The sequence below is a fragment of the Amphiura filiformis genome, chromosome 12, assembly GCF_039555335.1.
Source record: "Amphiura filiformis chromosome 12, Afil_fr2py, whole genome shotgun sequence".
In the NCBI taxonomy this organism is placed as follows: Eukaryota; Metazoa; Echinodermata; class Ophiuroidea; order Amphilepidida; family Amphiuridae; genus Amphiura; species Amphiura filiformis.
Genome location: NC_092639.1, coordinates 55,937,125 through 55,955,452, shown reverse-complemented (window position 1 = coordinate 55,955,452; position 18,328 = coordinate 55,937,125). Strand labels below are relative to the sequence as shown.

The 18,328-nt window shown below is 34.0% G+C and overlaps 1 protein-coding gene across 2 annotated transcripts in view; it reads left to right on the top strand.

The window, feature by feature from the left end:
• LOC140166455 (recombining binding protein suppressor of hairless-like) overlaps positions 1-8,096 on the top strand; it is an 84,614-nt gene extending 76,518 nt beyond the window's left edge. For both annotated transcript variants that reach the window (XM_072189933.1, XM_072189934.1), the window contains 4 exons: positions 437-577; positions 4,405-4,560; positions 5,542-5,645; positions 6,662-8,096. In XM_072189933.1, coding sequence (XP_072046034.1) covers positions 437-577; positions 4,405-4,560; positions 5,542-5,645; positions 6,662-6,947 — 687 coding nt within the window. In that variant the 3' untranslated portion in view covers positions 6,948-8,096. The remainder of the gene's footprint in view (positions 1-436; positions 578-4,404; positions 4,561-5,541; positions 5,646-6,661) is intronic.
• The last annotated feature ends 10,232 nt before the right edge of the window (positions 8,097-18,328 follow it).

Below are 18,328 nucleotides of genomic sequence, written 5' to 3'. Positions count from 1 at the left end.
ACATCACTTTTGAAGTACTGTTTGACATTATTTTTGTCTTTGTTGAAAATTGATCAAAAGCGTACTTCAAAAAGTAATTGTCAAGTGAGAGTCTAATACAGTCAAATACCATATATTGAGCTGATGAAGCAAAATAGGGACAATGTGAAGGTCAATTGTCAGATTTTTGCTTTATAATAATGAACTGTAAATTTAATTTGATATAAATGCCATCAATATGCGACATTGGCAAGCAAAGTTATAGTTAGAAAGGGGGGAGAAAGATCGCAATAAAAATGTTTTAGTTAAAAACATGAGGTATCGAAACAATAGAAAACATTTTAATTGATTTTGATGGTAAATCTGGTCTAAACTCAAAACAATTGTTGATGGCATCATTATTTTGCTTGATCAAGGCACATTATATTAATTTATTTGCTTTTCCTCCTTGATGCAGATCATCCGGAAAGTGGACAAGCAGATGGCTCTTCTGGACGCAGACGACCCAGTCTCGCAGCTCCACAAATGTTCCTTCTTTATGAAAGACACAGAAAGAATGTACCTATGCCTCTCACAAGAGAGAATTATTCAATTTCAGGTGAGTGCATTCTAACTTTTGGAAAACAACATTTTCTAATATTTTCCATAACCACTTATCAAAAATAACATAAGTATTGAAATTTTGAGTTCACTTTTAGCCTATAATCAAGACTTTGAATGCTTAGACTTAGACTCTCATGTCCCACAAAATATACTGTCGAACCACTCAAAACGCTCATTCCAGATCCCTTAATTCTATTCCTAACCCTATTCCTCATCTAAAATGCCCTAAACTCTAACTTTAACCCTGTTAAAATTGGCGCAATGAATAATGAAAAGCCTGTGTTTTATTAAATATTCTTTTTTACTCTTTTGTCATTTCTATAAGGCAAAGTTCTTGCTAGGCCAATTTTTTGGGCCTTATTAGTGGTAACACTGATTTAAATTTATTCCACTTCGACATTAAAGAGCAGGTGCAATTTGGTGATTCACATTTTTTTTAAATATTATTTTTCAAAGAGCATCATTGAAATTAATGTACTTTTTGTGTAATTTTGTGTAATGAAATTTGCCCTTAGTTATAATTAGCCATGAAAAAAATCCGTCTAATATTCTGTCATACAACTGCAAGGAATACTTAGTCTTTTATCTTTATCTTCCATCAGATCTATCAGACATGTGTATTTTGACAACTTTGTGCCTGTGATTAATGTTGTCAATATCCTAAATGATAGTTGATTGCACAAAAGCATTGAGTGATTCTGGAACCAAGAAATGAAATGCAAAATGTGATACATATCTAAAGGCTGCTTTGTGTTTTTTTGTATTGATATTGTGATTTTTTGTAGTGAGATACTCTGTAATTTTAAGGTTAATGTCTGAATTGTTGTAGTGCAAATGATAAAAATCAATGCATGAGCCTTTTAATTTTCTTACCAGAACAATACATAACCTCAAAGGGGAGTGCATTGTGATGGGGGAAGCAAGTGGCTTGATTTTTGTCATTTGCACATCAACAAAATCATATTCAGTTATTAACCTCATTCATGAACACCATAAAACCATGGTAATTATAAACATGTTTTGTTATTAAGGTATTAAATATTACTCAACTCAAAAGGAAAATGAAAATTCATCATTGGTGGCCCAGAATTACTGCGTAATTGACCAATAATAATAATAAAAACCTGCTTATATAGCGCTTTCAGTCCGAAGACCTCAAAAGCGCTTTACAAAACAACAAAATATTAAAAACATCTACAGATCTCCAAACAACAGCAGAAACAGAACGAAGCAACCGGAGGTCTAGTTGATGGAGATCTGTAGACGACAACAAAATATCTTAAACTACAACAAAATATGAAGCACCGACATAAATAAGCATACGCATCAAAAACAATAACAAAATTGCACAAAATAGGTACTAAAAAAGTCTACAAACCTCCAAAGAACACATAAACGAGAGCCCAAAACCAAAAAGGCAGGTTCATGGAGATCTGTAGACAGTAAGAAATACCAACTATCTTAAACTACAGCATATTATAAAACAACATTCTATCAAAACACCAAGTCAACGCTGTGCAGATAAGAATGTGTGTTGCAGTAATACAAAAATGTAAATTTGCATCTGTGCGTTGACAAGAATAAATGCATCAAAGATCCGCTGCTATTGGTTCGTTGCCTCATGAAAATTTTAATATTCACAAATATTATTCGTGAATATCCATGAATATTTTAATATTTATTTAAATAATTTAATAAAATGCTATTTAAATAGCATTTATGAATGTTAATTATGGGGCACTATTTAATCTAAGTACAGCATTGAAAGCTTGTGATCATTATGAAATAAAAAAATGCTAAAATATAAATAACACTATCAATGACAATGTTGGTTAAAAATTAAAAGGAGGCAGCAATGGCATATATCACATTGTGGGCCTGAACTCTTCAAATAAACATGCACTATTTTGTATTCTAGGGAACAATGTGATCATCTGGTAGTTAACTGGTATAACATTGATTTATGACATCCTATTGTTAGGCTGTTTGACAATATACCATCATTAAATCATCCGAACAATGACGCGTTAGGTTACCCACGACATGAAAAGCTTTTCAAAGTTTGTCACTAATGGATTCAGGGTTACCAAAAAAAATTCGGCCTAAAGCGTGGATCAAATAATTTAAAAAGTCACCTAATTTTTCTCTTAATTGGTTTCTTTGGAATGGGAAACTAGCCAAAGTGGTGGGAGTCAATGTTGAAAAGTTGCCTTTTTTATTTTTAACCATTGGCTTCTATGGGACAGGAAATTGTGAAAAGTCGTAGGGAAATCATCAAAAGTCGCCCAATTGGGCTACCAAATCGCAGATTTGGCAACCCTTATTATCTACTGGTTAACTTTTTATCATGGATAATGTATTAAAGTGGACAATTATAAGGATGACTGTTCATAAAAAGGGGCAGAAAGTCAAAAGCTTAGTGTAATCAACATGCAGAACAACTTTCCTTTCTAAATGAAATTTGTGGTGTATTTGGAATGACATAAAGGATGAAATCTATGTATTGCACAAGGATATTATTTTGATGGACATTTAGAGATTTTCAGTTAAAATAATTAATATGTTGTCTCTTTCCACCTAAAATTGATCAATTATGGTCTGTATACATTCCTCGAGTCAGTAAAGTAAAGTCAGGTTTTGAGATTTTCTCAGGGACTGTTAATTTTTGCAGGAGTCTGTGACTGTTGTGCTGGTTGGATTCTTTGCATTGTTTCCTTTCTGGGAATGTGTGCTTTTATGTAAAAAATAATATCTTATTTGCTGACTCAAGAAGGATATGCAGACTATAGCAGGATTAAGTCAAATTTGCCACAGATGGTAAATATTTGTTAAAACTACAGAATGAAACACAAATTGTGAAAAGTTATGTAGTCTAAAACATGCCATAGCCTATTGTAGGTCAAATTAGTTGGCATAGGGGGAAATCAGATCCTAATTGTAAGACAAAACATGTGCTCTAGAAGATGAAATTTACATCTACTCATGTTACTTTCTTGTCCTTTTCCTAGGATACAAGAAATAGCAATCTGTGGCTCTAGCCAATACAACATGCCATTCTCTGCATGACTAGTTATGTATGACAAGGCATCCTAGCAAAAAAAATATCTGTATATGTTTTCATTCAAAGGTTCACCATGGCAACAGTTTTGAGGTTATTGATACAAATGTGGTATTAAATGTGCAGAACATAATTGGGTTTATTTTTGCTCTGCCATTTCATAAATTTCATGCACAGGTTGCGAGTTAAAAAAAGAACATTAACTCTTTGTAATGTTTGTATATTATTCTCTTTTCCTTTTTTAAAAGGAATTCCTTTTTTTGTGTTGCCCAAATTTTCATGTTTTTATTTATTTCTTTTTAGCCTGTTTTGAGCATTTCTGCCCTGATTTGACCCCTTTTTCCTTTTTTTTTTTTTTTTTTCAGAATTTGTCTTTTTTTCATTGAAATGTATTCTCATTCCTGTATTATATGAGACCTGTTCTCACAAAATGAGCAGAAAGTTGCCTGGGAAGAAAAGGAGATGTGGTTCATTGTATATGTCAGAAAACAATAAAAAACAAAAGAATTCTTCACTGCAATATTGACTTATGAACACCAAATGAGGGAGCAACCCTGACAATTTTAAAGCTTATGATCCAGAGTGTATGAATCAGGATATAACTCAAAATAAAAATATCTGCAACTTTACTGTCATTTTCTGGAAACACATCTCATATTGCATCTGCAGTGAAAATGATTATATTAACTCAACCTAAAAATAAGATATTCATCACTTTATTCATATTTTTGATAAACAATGTTTTATATGTTTGTTAACATCAGGCCACACCTTGCCCAAAGGAGCCAAACAAAGAGATGATTAATGATGGCGCATCATGGACCATCATTAGCACAGACAAGGCAGAGTATAGCTTCTATGAGGGCATGGGCCCAGTCAAGGCGTCTGTCACACCGGTACCAGTTGTACTTGATCTCCAGGTAATATGAACTACTCAATAGGCTGTAATTTTTCTGTGAAGGTGTTATTTTCACGAATGGATGTGAAGATGTGAAAATAACAACATAAAGTTGTGAGCAAGAAAAACTTGCTATGTACTTGTGGCCCTTGAACATGTGTAAAACAAGACTGAGGTTATATAGATTTAGCTTTAACATGTTCAGGGGCCAATGATAACATAACATAACTAGTATTTATATGCGCCTTTGCCTAGGGATTCAAGGCACAAGAGAAAAGAAAACAAAAAAATACAGAAAGCAATGGCAGCAAAAATAATGGAGATAAGCGAGTTTTGATCAATGACTTAAAAGAGTTAGCATTCGTGATTGTAGATGGTAAGCCATTCCAAAACTTTGGAGCAGTCACTGAAAAGGCTCATAGGAGGTGTTTCCTACCCAACATCGATAACAAAATCTGTACATAAACATTGTACTTGACAAAGTATCAACAAATTCTCATTTTCAGATGATTCACTCGCATTTATTCCTGAAAAGTCACTTTGTTTCATGGCTTTTACACCAAGCTCTATCCCCCAATATCAAAAAGAATATTGTGGATTTACCATACATAAAAGGCAATTCTAAGTCCGTTATCTTTTCTTTGTGCTTCTTCCCTTTGGTTGTGATACAGTCACAACCATGGTGCTAGCTGTTACCATTTGCAGGTATTATTTTAAGCAAGATCGGGCTATCCCAGTTGAAATTCATACACCGCCTATGGAAGACATGACCAAGACTAAGTCTACCACACAGGGAGGTTGAATTTCAAATGGGGTTACCTGAATGGGTGACTGCAATTTGAAATCTACACCCCCCCTGTGCAGAAGAATAAGGTCATGTCGTCTATAGTGGGTGTATGGATTTCATCTGGAATAGCCCATTAGTTTGTATCTATCGTTTTCTTAATTAAAAAAATTAAGTTTCAGAAGATAACTTTAATTTTGTTGTTATTGGTGTTGCCAGTTGAATGGTGGTGGAGATGTTGCCATGTTGGAATTGACTGGAGAGAATTTCACCCCACATCTCAAAGTCTGGTTTGGTGACGTAGAAGCAGAAACTATGTTCAGGTTAGTAGTCTTTTAACAATGGGATTCCTTGCGGTTAGAAACTGATATGTTGTTATTTGATGTTGCATGGACTTGTAATGCGCAGTAACGATGTTCGCTAAATGATGTGCGCAGCTGCGTGACGTCAGATGATGGCATCTGAGGTCTACTCGCAAAGGCTTTGGGGATTTACCGAAAAGGTCAAATGTAAATAAAATGTGAATAAAATCAAAATGGAAGGAGTTGTGGTGTTAGAATCATCTCACAAAAGAGAACAATCTTGACATATGTGACATGCTGTGATCCACTCAAGACTAAAGTTGGACATTGTGAAAATAACAAATGTTCTCATTTCATTTTAAAATGTATAGTTTATGAATTCCTAATTGTGATTGCATTTTTTGTTGTATATCTTATATTGTGTCACTTTTGTGTATTATGTTTTGTATTGACTGAGGGGCTGCTTGGAAAGTGTTACCCTCAATAAAGAAAGAATAAACTAAACTGATGTTGAAATCCCTTTCAAAACCTGTATAATGTACCCCTGAGTGCAAACTTCTAAGCGTTTAATAGAAGCCTCACACACATGTCACACACCTTGACTGAGCAACATCACCAAGCATGTCATTCAGATTGATCCTTCATATAACACATCGTCGTTGGGCAGGAAAAACCTCCTATGTGTCATTGGACCCTGAACATGTTCAAAGCAAATGTGTTGCTATGTAACCTGTTGGCAGTTATGTTTTAAACATGTTCAGGGGCCACAAGCACATAAGTGGTTTTTCCAACAACAACATTAAAAATGACATTACCACTGCATTTTCCTAGCATTGACACACGAAAATGTTGTGCTGTGACTCGCACTGGGGGCAGCCATTTTCATCTACTTCTACAGCCATTTCCTTTGTGGCTAGGATCACTGTAGAGCATTATTTTTTAATTGGGTGGGAATCGGTCGGGTTATGCAAATACGACAATTTTTCTTTACAGTTGAGTTTAATCAATGTGTAATGTAATTTGTGTTTGTTTTTCAGATGTGCGGAATACATGCTGTGTGTGGTACCTGATATCTCTGCAATCCGTTGTGAATGGCGATGGGTAAGAAGAGCTACGCAAGTGCCTGTCACTCTAGTACGAAACGACGGCATCATCTATCCCACCGGACTAACATTCACATACACCCCGGAACCGGGGCCACGACCGAGAAATGTCACCTCGGAAAATTTGAACAATATAATCCGAGCAGGGGGCCAAAGTCATCCACAGCCACAGATGATCCCGGAGTCGGCGTTTACATTTGGTGTGGACTTGCCAAATTAAAAAAAATGGCCCCCTGCTAATTAAGTCTTACGAATTTTCAGTATTTGATGGATTTGAAAGTTTTACATCTGAGAGGAATCGGCACTGGTTTTGTGAAATTTGTTAGAATGGAACTGCAAATGGGGTGGAAGACAACAGTGTCTGTTTTATCTCTGAACTTGTGACAAAAACCAGCCAAGTCAAAGAGATAGTAAACTAAAGTCGCAAAGTTTTATCGCAAGATGTAAATTTTTGGTGAAATGGAACACAACTCGTGGTTACTCCATCAACTCGAGTGATTATGTGCCAGCATGGTGCATGCTTTTGTCAGTATTGTGATTGTTAATAAGTGGCTAAATAAGTTAGTGGAGGAGAAATAACAGTTTATTTCTATGTCAAGGCAATAGTCTTACATGAAGACAAAAAGATTTGCAAATAGGAAATGTTTGAAAGTACGGCCCCTGCAAATGAATGCAAGGGTCTTCTATGTCTTATGGAAATGCTGCAGAGTATGAACAAACTATTACAAAAATAGGGGTATGTTACACCTCTAGGAGATGCCACAAATGTGGTATTTTTAACTCAATTATACACTTCTCCCTAAACTGTGCCTTTTATATATTGAAATATAAAAAAATGTATGGAGTCTATTATTTTTTTAGAAATGCTGCATTTGATGAAAATAATATAAATAGAGCAGCGACAATGTTATGACTATTTACTCATTGCATATCATTATTATCCTTCCCTGTGAAAAATAAAGTCCCTTGTCCAATGATATATTTTTAGATGTAATTAGTAAAATTGTGATCTAGGAGAACCATAGCCCATTGTGTATACTTATACATGTCTTCTGTAACTTTTGTAACTATTTATTAGAAAATTATCCAATTTTAGCCAAAAATATGAAAATGTGGATGTAATGTCATTGTACATCTTAAGAAAGTCTGTTATATACCATTATGGAAATCCCCTTAAATCCTATTAAAGTAATAATTATTTAGAATTCCATAATTGCAAAATGTGCATTTTGCTTGTTTTAATTCAGCTTCTATTAAAAAAAAACCCCGATTATTCAAAATAATTGTTTTGAAAAAAAATCTATAGAAAGTGCCAAAGTCTGCTAATATTCTGCTGGTCTTAAAAAATTAAAAAGAAATCAAAATGCTCTTCTCTTTTCAAGACTGTGCGCGTTTTACAGTATTAATTCAACAGTATGAGATGATACAAGTATTGGCTTACAGTAAATTAATGCTAAATGAATAACTAAGATTCCTCAATGACCGGTTACTAACTGAAAGTGTGATCACACATTCATTTTAACATGTGTGAGGTACCACCACAGACTTACAACAAGAGAACAAGGACTCAACCGTCATCTTGATATACGCATGGAGCAAAAAGTGGGGGTATTTGGTTTCGCACAGAATGCGCAGGAGGCAGTATTTGTCATATGAGTGCGATTTGAGAGGTGCACTTGTTGTGACTTTACGCAATACATAAATGCTTCAGAGGAGACTTAGAATTGTTTTCTTTTGTTTCCGCGCACCGTCGGCAAGGACCAAAATACCTATTATACGCAGCATGCTGTTCAGTGGCAAGCGGCAGAAAGTATGAAATCAGCATAAGTCAACACATCAGATGCACAATCTTACAAACTCCCATAACATTTTTGTGCCAGTATGATCAATGGAGTATAATTGATAGGAACCAGTATAATTGAATAGAAACTTTTGTTGTTGAAAATATCGTTGTTGGGCAGGAAAAACATTGTATTTACTTCTTGAACATGTTTAAAGCAAAACCACCAAGAGGTTACATTGGAGGTTTTGCTTTAAACAAGTTCAGGGGCCAATGACACAAGTAGGTTTTTCCTGACCAATGTCATCCTTTTAGGTAAAAGTTAACGATACCAATTTGAACATCAAACAAATATATTTTGTGACAATATTTTGACCTGAATATTAAAAAGTAATGAAACATCATCATGGCATCTAATCTGTTAGTTCTATTGTAGATGGAGCTGAATTATATTTAGTTGTTGAGTTTAAAACCCATCCTTCATGGGCATTATGGGTAATACGTTGTTCTTTTAAAAGTTTTAAGTGTTGATGTTTTCTGCAGACTATTTTATTTTATCTTGCAATGCCTGGAATTGATGCCAACTTATAAAGGAAAAAATTGCATTATACATATTTTTGTAAAAACTATGACATCTGTGTGGAAAGAAGTGTATTACTGTCTGTTCAATTAGCTTAGATTCTTGAATTTTTAAGATATTTGAAAAAATACAAAATTGCGGTCAAAGTCATCAAAGAAAAGTGTTAGCACAGCCCTAGACCTAACGTGATTTATACTGTTCAAATTCTAAAGTTCAATTTAAAACCCCATTTCTTTTCAATTTTGGTCTTTTCCATGCGGTATTTTTATAACAAGCCGTAGAACGTCGGGTACCATAAACTTTTTGAATCAATCCATTTAGAGCAATGGGGACGAATGAGAGTATTTATTCGACCATCCGCATCAAGAAGTATTGTCCAGCAAAATAGCTATATTTGCCAGTATGCCTATTGTGTTGAAACCCTACTGTTGAAACATTACGTTATTATTTATGAATTTATTATTTCTAAAATAGACCCAGCTTATAAAAATACATTCCTTGCGTATTTATTTATTTAGTTATTTGTTTAGTTATTTATTATTTATTTATTTAGGCCCTATTTATTTATTTATTTATTTATTTGTCTGATGGTTGCCAGCAAACTGCTGGCATGAAACTGTCAGTAGCTAGAATGTAAATTACAAATCTGCCTTTTGGACAATACTTTATTTATTTATTTATTTATTTATTTATTTATTTATTTATTTATTTATTTATTTATTTATTTATTTATTTATTTATTTATTTATTTATTTATTTATTTATTTATTTATTTATTTATTTATTTATTTATTTATTTATTTATTTATTTATTTATTTATTTATTTATTTATTTATTTATTTATTTATTTATTTATTTATTTATTTTGCGAATGGGTCTGAGAAGGTGTAGGTCTATTATAAAACCACACATTTATTTTCAATTTGTTATTTCGTTTTGTTTGTTGAATACAATCTATGAGAAGGACATTTGGAAACAAAAGAAATTTTGTACAAGAAAATGTTATTTAAAACAATCAGGTTACAGAAAATAATTCTTGTAAAGTCACTGTATCTGAAAATGTCAAGCGAATGCTGTTGTTCTTGGGAAGGAATGATGAGCTATTAAACAAAACTCAATTTGCATTGTAAACCAGTTGAAATAAGAACAAAATCCATAATTTTAATGTAATTGTTTAGGAAAAAAAATAATGCTCAGAATAATGTTTAATGCATAAAACGTAATCGCGCCATATAATTTCGTGTAACAAAAACCGGTGGACCATCATCACCTATAGAACCTATCCAATAACCGGAACGGAATAACAATTGAAATGGCAGGACAGATTGTTTTGCTAAATTGGATAGGGTCTATGCCCTAAGTTGAGAATGGACCGTCCCACTCGATATGTAAAAAGGTCGCGAACCCTTTTGGTGGACCCAAGTAACTGCCTAAAATGAGGCAAAATTGAAAAGAAATGGGGTTTTAAGTTGAACTTGGGAATTTGACAAGTATAAATCACGTTAGGTCTAAGGCTGTGCTAACACTTTTCTTTGATGACTTTGGCCGCAATTTTTTATTTTTTCAAATATCTTAAAAATTCAAGAATCTAAGCTAATTGAACAGACAGTAGTGGTTTAAAACAAGAGTTTGATTAAGCCAGTCCAAATCTTTAAGTTCAGTTTATCCTGGATAATTAAATGTTCTCATTTCAACACTCGTGAGAAGTATGTAAGATCAATACAACTTGCCACAAATTTGCTATAGTTCAGATTAGTAAACTGTTCAAAAGTTCTCTGTTCTCGGCATCAAGCTAATCTAGAAAGGTGCTTAATTTGTTTGGTTAATTTGTTTGTGGATGGTTTTCAAGCAGGTTTGACTGAGAGAACTGTGACTCCGTAGCCTTGGGTGTAATCGCCTATTCCAGTTAAAATCCATATACCCCCTATGGAAGACATGACCTTAATCTCTCACACAGGGAGTGTTGATTTCAAATGGAGCCTCTCATTCAGGTAACCCCATTCACACTCCCTGTGTGGAAGACTAATGTCATGTCTTCCATAGGGGTGTATGGATTTTAAGTGGAATAGCCCGATGAAAATCTGCGATATTGGATTGTCATTAAAGGAGACCAAAATAGTATATTTACCTTATATGCATGTATTATATTAGCGAAGGTCTAAAGTTTTTGTCGGAGAAGAACAGCACTTTTATACATTTTGAGAGCCTGCAGAGCGTAAACACAAAAGTGGGGTTCTGATTGGCTGAATCAATCGTCTGACAATCATAGCAACAGACTGATAATCTTATTGGCCGAATGTGCGTTAAATCGTTGGTAGGCGCAGATCGGCGCCCTTGAAGTGAACACAAAGCTCCGTGTATGTCGCTCATTAAGTGGGCACTCGCGTCAATCTGAGCAAGGGACTGCTGTTCTTCTTTGAAACCCAGTGTAAAGCTTAAACATTTGGACGTTTTGCACTTTGAGTATGTGGCTTATTCACCACGACACATTACATGCAGATCAGAACTAAACATGCACTTTAAAATAGGAAGTTTTTTGAACGGCAAACTAATCTGGAGATAAACTATTGTTCCCTCCATGAGTATAAGATGCAAACATGGTGGAGTCACAGCTCTTCAAGTCTATATGCTTATAATTTAATGATAGGTTTACATATAGCTTGCCTATACTTCATGTTTAGAATTAGTAACATACAGATGGCGCCAGCATCTGATGATGATGAGGACTGATCATCCCATGGAAGTGTGAATGCTATGCCCACACAGCACCTGTTGTGGCATATTTAGGCCTAAAAATGTTTGATTGGTTTTTTTTTGTTTGTTTTTTGTTTTGTTTTTTTAAGCTGTAAATTGTGTTTTATAAAGGCCTTGGAACTTTTTTTTCCTTCTTTTTTTTTAAATTCAATTTTTTATTTTTTTTATTTACTAATTTTCTGCAAAAAACAACAACTCTAGGGTCGGGCCTAATTTTAGGGTCGGTCGGGTTACGCCAATCAAAAAATTTTTTTTCCATATCAAAGCGCAGTAGTGATATCTTTCGCATAAACACAAGACTCACAATGACGTGTGTGATATGCAAGACACAATACATATATCCGAGAATTCTCATTCCATACAAAGCATGGGGATTTTGCGTATTAGAGTGCCATCTGTATGTTATTAATTTATGATGTTATGTTAGGCTCTCACAGCCAGGCTCTCTTTGCATAGGGTCTGTAATATGATGACAAATGTGACCTATTACATCAAAACTGATCACTTTGTGGCAGAATTAAACACAGGGATAAACTGCTGTTGTTAAATGACATCTTACTATCTGATACAGTAAAAATGTTTTACGAGGCAAAACAACTCATATTTCTTTTTATTTTCTTTATATTTTCTCATCTTCTTTCATTGTTATCTGCCAATGAAGCCAGCCGCGAAGTAGTCGGTTTTGATGCGATGGGTTACAAATGTGGAGAAAAGTATAAGGTACCCGGGTGGTACCCATAAGGCAAGAGTCTAGTTGTGTATCTATGAATATTGACCATTTCAATATTTCATTTAATTATTATGTTGTTATTTATGAATTATTTGTATTGCTTTCTGCTTGGGATCAGTAGAATTATATTGAAGATAAGTACACCTATGTAGTTCTCATAGTTGAAACTTAAAATGCCTAAAGCCAAGGGAATATTTCACCCATTACAATGCAAATCTTACAAATTAGTGTGACATAATTTATCAATATTGGAATTACCATGGCTTATCAAAGGTATGATAATTTTTCTATATCATTCTACATTGATTTTCGTTTATTTAACATGCAAGAGAAATTCTATTTTGCTAATTTCTGCACTATTTTATTTTTGCTTTGTTTTGATCTGTTCATTTTGCAGATTGGGTAATTTATTTTTCTGTTAATTTTGTTGGTACATGTAGTTGCTTTCATTTTAAATGTTGTTTGCCCTCATGATATATTTGCTAAGAATATGTTAGAATATTTGTTCACATGATAGTGACGTTTCACCACTGGACTAGGCAGTCGCCTATAAACGGAAAGCCACTATACCATTTTTCACCCTAATGTGGCAGTGATGATGTCTGCATGCATTTCATTGGGTGCGGCTTCAAATCGCTAGCGTTTGCTCAAAGGGCTGGTGTACACGCGCATGTGCTTAAAGATGCTGCATAGATGTGTGAGCGAAACAGCTGCTTCAACGTGTTGACTTTGCTGCCAGGTGAAAAATGGTATAGTTTAGTTTTGGTGAAACATCACTAATAGAGTTCTCAAGTTCCAAGTTCCCCTAATATTTTTTAGAATAACTCAGAAAAGTTTTTTATAAAATTAAAAATGATGAAAGTATTTGGTAGCACATTTTGTTTGACACAGCTGGTTTAATATACAGCATCACATATTGTTGCATTTGGTCACAATGGCTCATAATGTAAAGAAAAGATAGTTTTGAAAGTTGTACTTTGGTCCATTCAACTTCCAAACCATGCATGCTTTGTGAGATTTGAATGAGCCAAAGTGCAACTTTCAAAACTATCATTATGTGTAATGAGCCACTGGGACTGAATGCAACAGTGGGTGACATTGTTAATTGGCCCAGGTGTGTAAAACAAAATAAGCTACCAATAATTCCTATATTTTTTTAAATTTTGTGAGGAACTGAGTTATTTTAAAATGAGTTATTTTGAAAACTACATTTCATTTGAAGAATCTCAAATCACAGCATGTAGGACTGTGTTTTATACTACAGTCAAGGAATTTAATGTTGGCACACTCTGACATAATAACTGTCAATTGCTGCCCTTCTCCCCCAATTCAATTTTGACATTAGGCTGCCCAACATTGGTTGAGGGTGAATGGGGGAGGAAAGGGGAAAGGGGAAGGTTTCTCATCATACATGGTTATACTAATTTCATTGAACTCTAGGAGCAGCAATAAAGAGCACCAACATACTGCCAAAGTGTGCCAACTATATTTTTCTTTGATTGTAGGTCTAATTGCTACTGTGTTACCCATCTTGTTATAATTACAATTATATAGATGTGACAATGTTATGACATAACATGTCAAGTTAATTATTATGGAATAATTCTTCTTTGTATCCTCTATTTTCCAAGAAAATATGTTAATAATATTTAATCAATTACTACCCAAATGAAATTTACAAAAAAAACCCAAATGGCACTATAAATATATAAAAAAATCCCGTGCTATATCTTAGTGTTATATTAGATTCATTCGCTACCAGTTTGATGAAGCGTACTCTGCACAAGTAGTCTGCCAATGATAACGCACAAGCCCTTTTTGATTGGCGTAAATCTTTCCCACAATGTCAAAGCACATCATCATGGTCCGTTCATTCTATGCTGCAATTATTTTGCATTGCCACACTGCATCGTTCTGTTAAATACTTAAAGTTAAATACATTTTAACTTGGAAATGCAACAAGTTGCGTTGAATTAGGGCAAAAAGTAAGTGATATATAGGCACCGCAAAGCAAGTGCGGCGTAGTATACTAGTATGAACAGACCTTAAGGCATGAAATTTAACAAGGTGTTCAATAGGCTAATAACGTTAATCGGCTACTAAATATTCATGAGTATAGTCACATTGTGTCGAACTCAGATGTTCACAAGAAAAGTTGCCAGATCATATTTTTTGAGACAGATGCCATTAGCTAATAATAAGAGGCTTTACATACAGTTGGCAGAGAATTTGTGTGAAGAGTGAGCGAAATTAAACTGGCAGCTGATGAGACTAATTAAGTGTTATAATTAATGGCATATAAATATGCAAATTTTTGTTTACTTTGGCAAAAGTAGCTCCTGATTGTATTCATATGTGTACTTGTTAAGTTGTATTTGAATAATTAATTTGACATGCATAGCCAATATTACTATTAATTATCCCTTGTTGATTATAGAAAATTATACTGTGTATAAGCCCTAAAAATATTGCGAGAGTCATCTTTGCATTGTGTATATTTTTGCGCAATTATAAGCTTATTCTAAAAGGTTTGTTTAGATTCCAAACTTCAGAATTGACTTGTTTTTACTAATTAGCATGTTTCACATTGCGCTATTCCAGTTGAAATCCATACACCTGCTGTAGCATCACCTTAAGGTTGGTCTGAACCCTGGAATTATGGAAACTTTCGGGCTTCATAACTTCTAAATTGTTGGTCTAAAGTATATAAAAGTATACATATTTAGAATGGCAAAGACTTGATAAGTTGATCTTTGAGGTCAAATTTGGGCCAAAATGCCATTTTTGGCCCAAAATCCCAAAAATAACGGTTTTTGGCCCACTTCTTTTTCGTGCATCGTAACAAAAAATTCTTGGGCCAAATTTTTTTTTTAAATTAATTTTTAAAAACTAGATCAAAATATCTAGGACCTGTTTTTTTTTTTTTTTTGGATTTTGACCAATTTCACCAAAAATATTTGAAATTTGGGCCAAAATTGGGCTTTTTATGATTTTTTGAAAAATCAGCATTTTTGACCATTTTTGGTGCAAATTTCTCAAAGTTGGTCGAAATTCAAAAAAATGAAAAAACGGTGTGTGTGGAAGATAATGTCATGTCTTCCAAAGGGGGTATGGATTCAATTGGAATAGCCCAATGATGTTGCAAAATAAACCACTTTACATTTGTATCTTGGCTATATTGGAGTAATAACTGAATTGGATGTACCTTCATTCACTTCATCAAACATGCTCTCACATCAGAAACGATGCATTAGTTGTCACATGCAAATCACTAATTTCTTTTTTTTTTTTTTTTTGACAAATTATCTCAGGAAAATTCATCTGGTGTTCACCCAGGAACAGATCTAACAAGTTATTATTAGGAAGTTATGTTAAAATGCATGTAGGGAAGATTTCAAGTGTGGCTTGTTTCCGTTACGCAAGTTTTTGATGATACAACTATCAACTTCAGGTCAGATCATTGATCAAATTACAGCCAGACAGTATTTCAGGCATGAAAATTTTCAGTTTTAAAACTGAATTCATTTTTTTTTAGTCAAAATTTCTGCAACTTTGTTAAATTTCAGCTTGCTTTTGCCCAATTTCACACGCATTTTCATTTCTTTTTTTAGGAAAGTGCAGTCTTATGCGTGGTATTTACAGTACACATATTTCACATGACTGTGTTAGAGGCCACATCAGCTGAATGGAGTATCCCATCATGCATTGCAGTGTATCCTTGCTCCATAGCAAATGTATACAAAAATATATAAGAGCCACTAAAATATTTGTAGTTTTAGATTGGTTCACAATACTTTAGGGGTCATATTTTTTCAAAAAAAAAAAAAAAATGTGACCCCTGATTTTAGAGAGTAATTGAAAGTTGAAGTGAGGGGTTAATTTTCTATGGCAAGTGCAGTTCTATATATTATGGTAACGCAAAGCATAATGGGATAGACCTTTCAGCTGCTGTGGTTAAAGTTGCTATCAGTCATCCCCACGAAAGTGTCAAATATTTTAAATTTGCAGGAGTAGTCCTCGGTTTCTGATGGTATCAAAATCACAACTTTTTATAAGTTGGAGGGGGGGGGGGTGACAAAGTGCTCCTTTAAAGTGAAAGATACAAAAAGATCTAAAATTCTCCGAGGTTTTTTTTTTTCATGTGAAAAATGTTCAAGAAGGAAGAAAATAGCCGTACAGAACTATGACACGCCACTCAATTTGTGTTGCAGTAAAGTTGCATATAGACAGAAACCTTCAACATTGACTAAAACAAATTTTAAACCTCATTAGGCACAAAAAAAGGTTTGTCTCAGAAACATTTGGTCAAGAAGCTATATGCTATGCAGTTTGTTTTGTTTTATTTGGGAATATAAGCTATAGGCTGCGCCAAATTTCTTAATTGCATTTTTGGCCCACTTTTTTTTGACACTTCATGGCCAAATTGTTGAGGTTTCTCTCTTTTTTTGACAAATAGGGGCCATTGCATAGGGTCATGTGGCAAATTTCACAAACCTATGCGTGGGTCTCTGACTCAGACAAGTTTTTTCGGGGGGTCTTCAAGGTCTCTTTCAGTCTCAATCAACTTCAGAGTGGTCAAGAAGCACAGTGTGAAAGCTTTATTCTCATCTCTGTTCAAAATCATCACCACCTGTGTTAAGGCAATCTACTTACCAACCTGTTTCTATCGACAAATGTCCGCATACTAGTACTGGTGTTAAAAGTGTCTGAATGGTGCTGTATTTTGTAAATGTAAGGTCCATGTCATTTCTATGATGCATCCAAACGGAACAAATTTTGTTTTTCTTTGTAATGGCATTTATTTCTGTCATCAGTACTTCTACTGTGAATTGGCTATTTCAGTTGAAATCCATACACCCCCTGCGGAAGACATTACCTTTAGTCTCCCAAACAGGGATTGTAATGGAGTCACCCATTCAGGAAATCCCATTTGAATTCACACTACTTATGTGGGAGATTAAGGTCTTGTCTTCCATAGGGGGCGTATGGATTTCAACTGGACTAGCCTAAGTTATTTGTTTATTATGTACTGCGCAAATATGAATGTTTATAATGAGTTTAGCAAGAAGCCATTTTCATCTTTGCTGTAATACCATTATAAGGATAAAAAAAAGATGCATTTTGATAACGTTTAAGGAGAACTGCAATGTTTGGTTTTGAGATTTGTTAAATTATATATTATTTGCAAAATGGTAAATGATTTCAACACAAAGGTGCTTAAATTTGTTTATGCATCTTCAAGCAAAAGAGATTGCTTGTTTTACAATAAAATAATCAAACTCAATCATGGCAAGACAAATTTGATATATATCTGATAATATATAAGAACAATTTATTAATAAGTTTCAATGAGAAAAAAATGTATACTTTGTTATTACTTGCAACATGTGTCTGCAAAGGCAACTGAATATCACTAAGTATGGAAAGTCATCTAAATTTACAATGGATATAAAAAGTGGGCCAATTATGTGATGATTATAGTCAAAAACTATTTTGAACAATTTTATTATTAAGTGAAATAGAGGCATAATAGTCTCTAGTTAACTTATAATTGATAGTTGGTGCCACGCATGTTATTGAATCCATCACATGTGATTGTACTGACAACAGGAATACAACACTCATCTCAATGACAACAGTCTTTGTGTCTTCCTATATACTGCTCTGACAATGCAAATGAGGGTACACATTGAAGCCCAGCATTGGGCTATTCCAGTTGAAATCCATACACACCCTTTGGAAGACATGACCTTAAT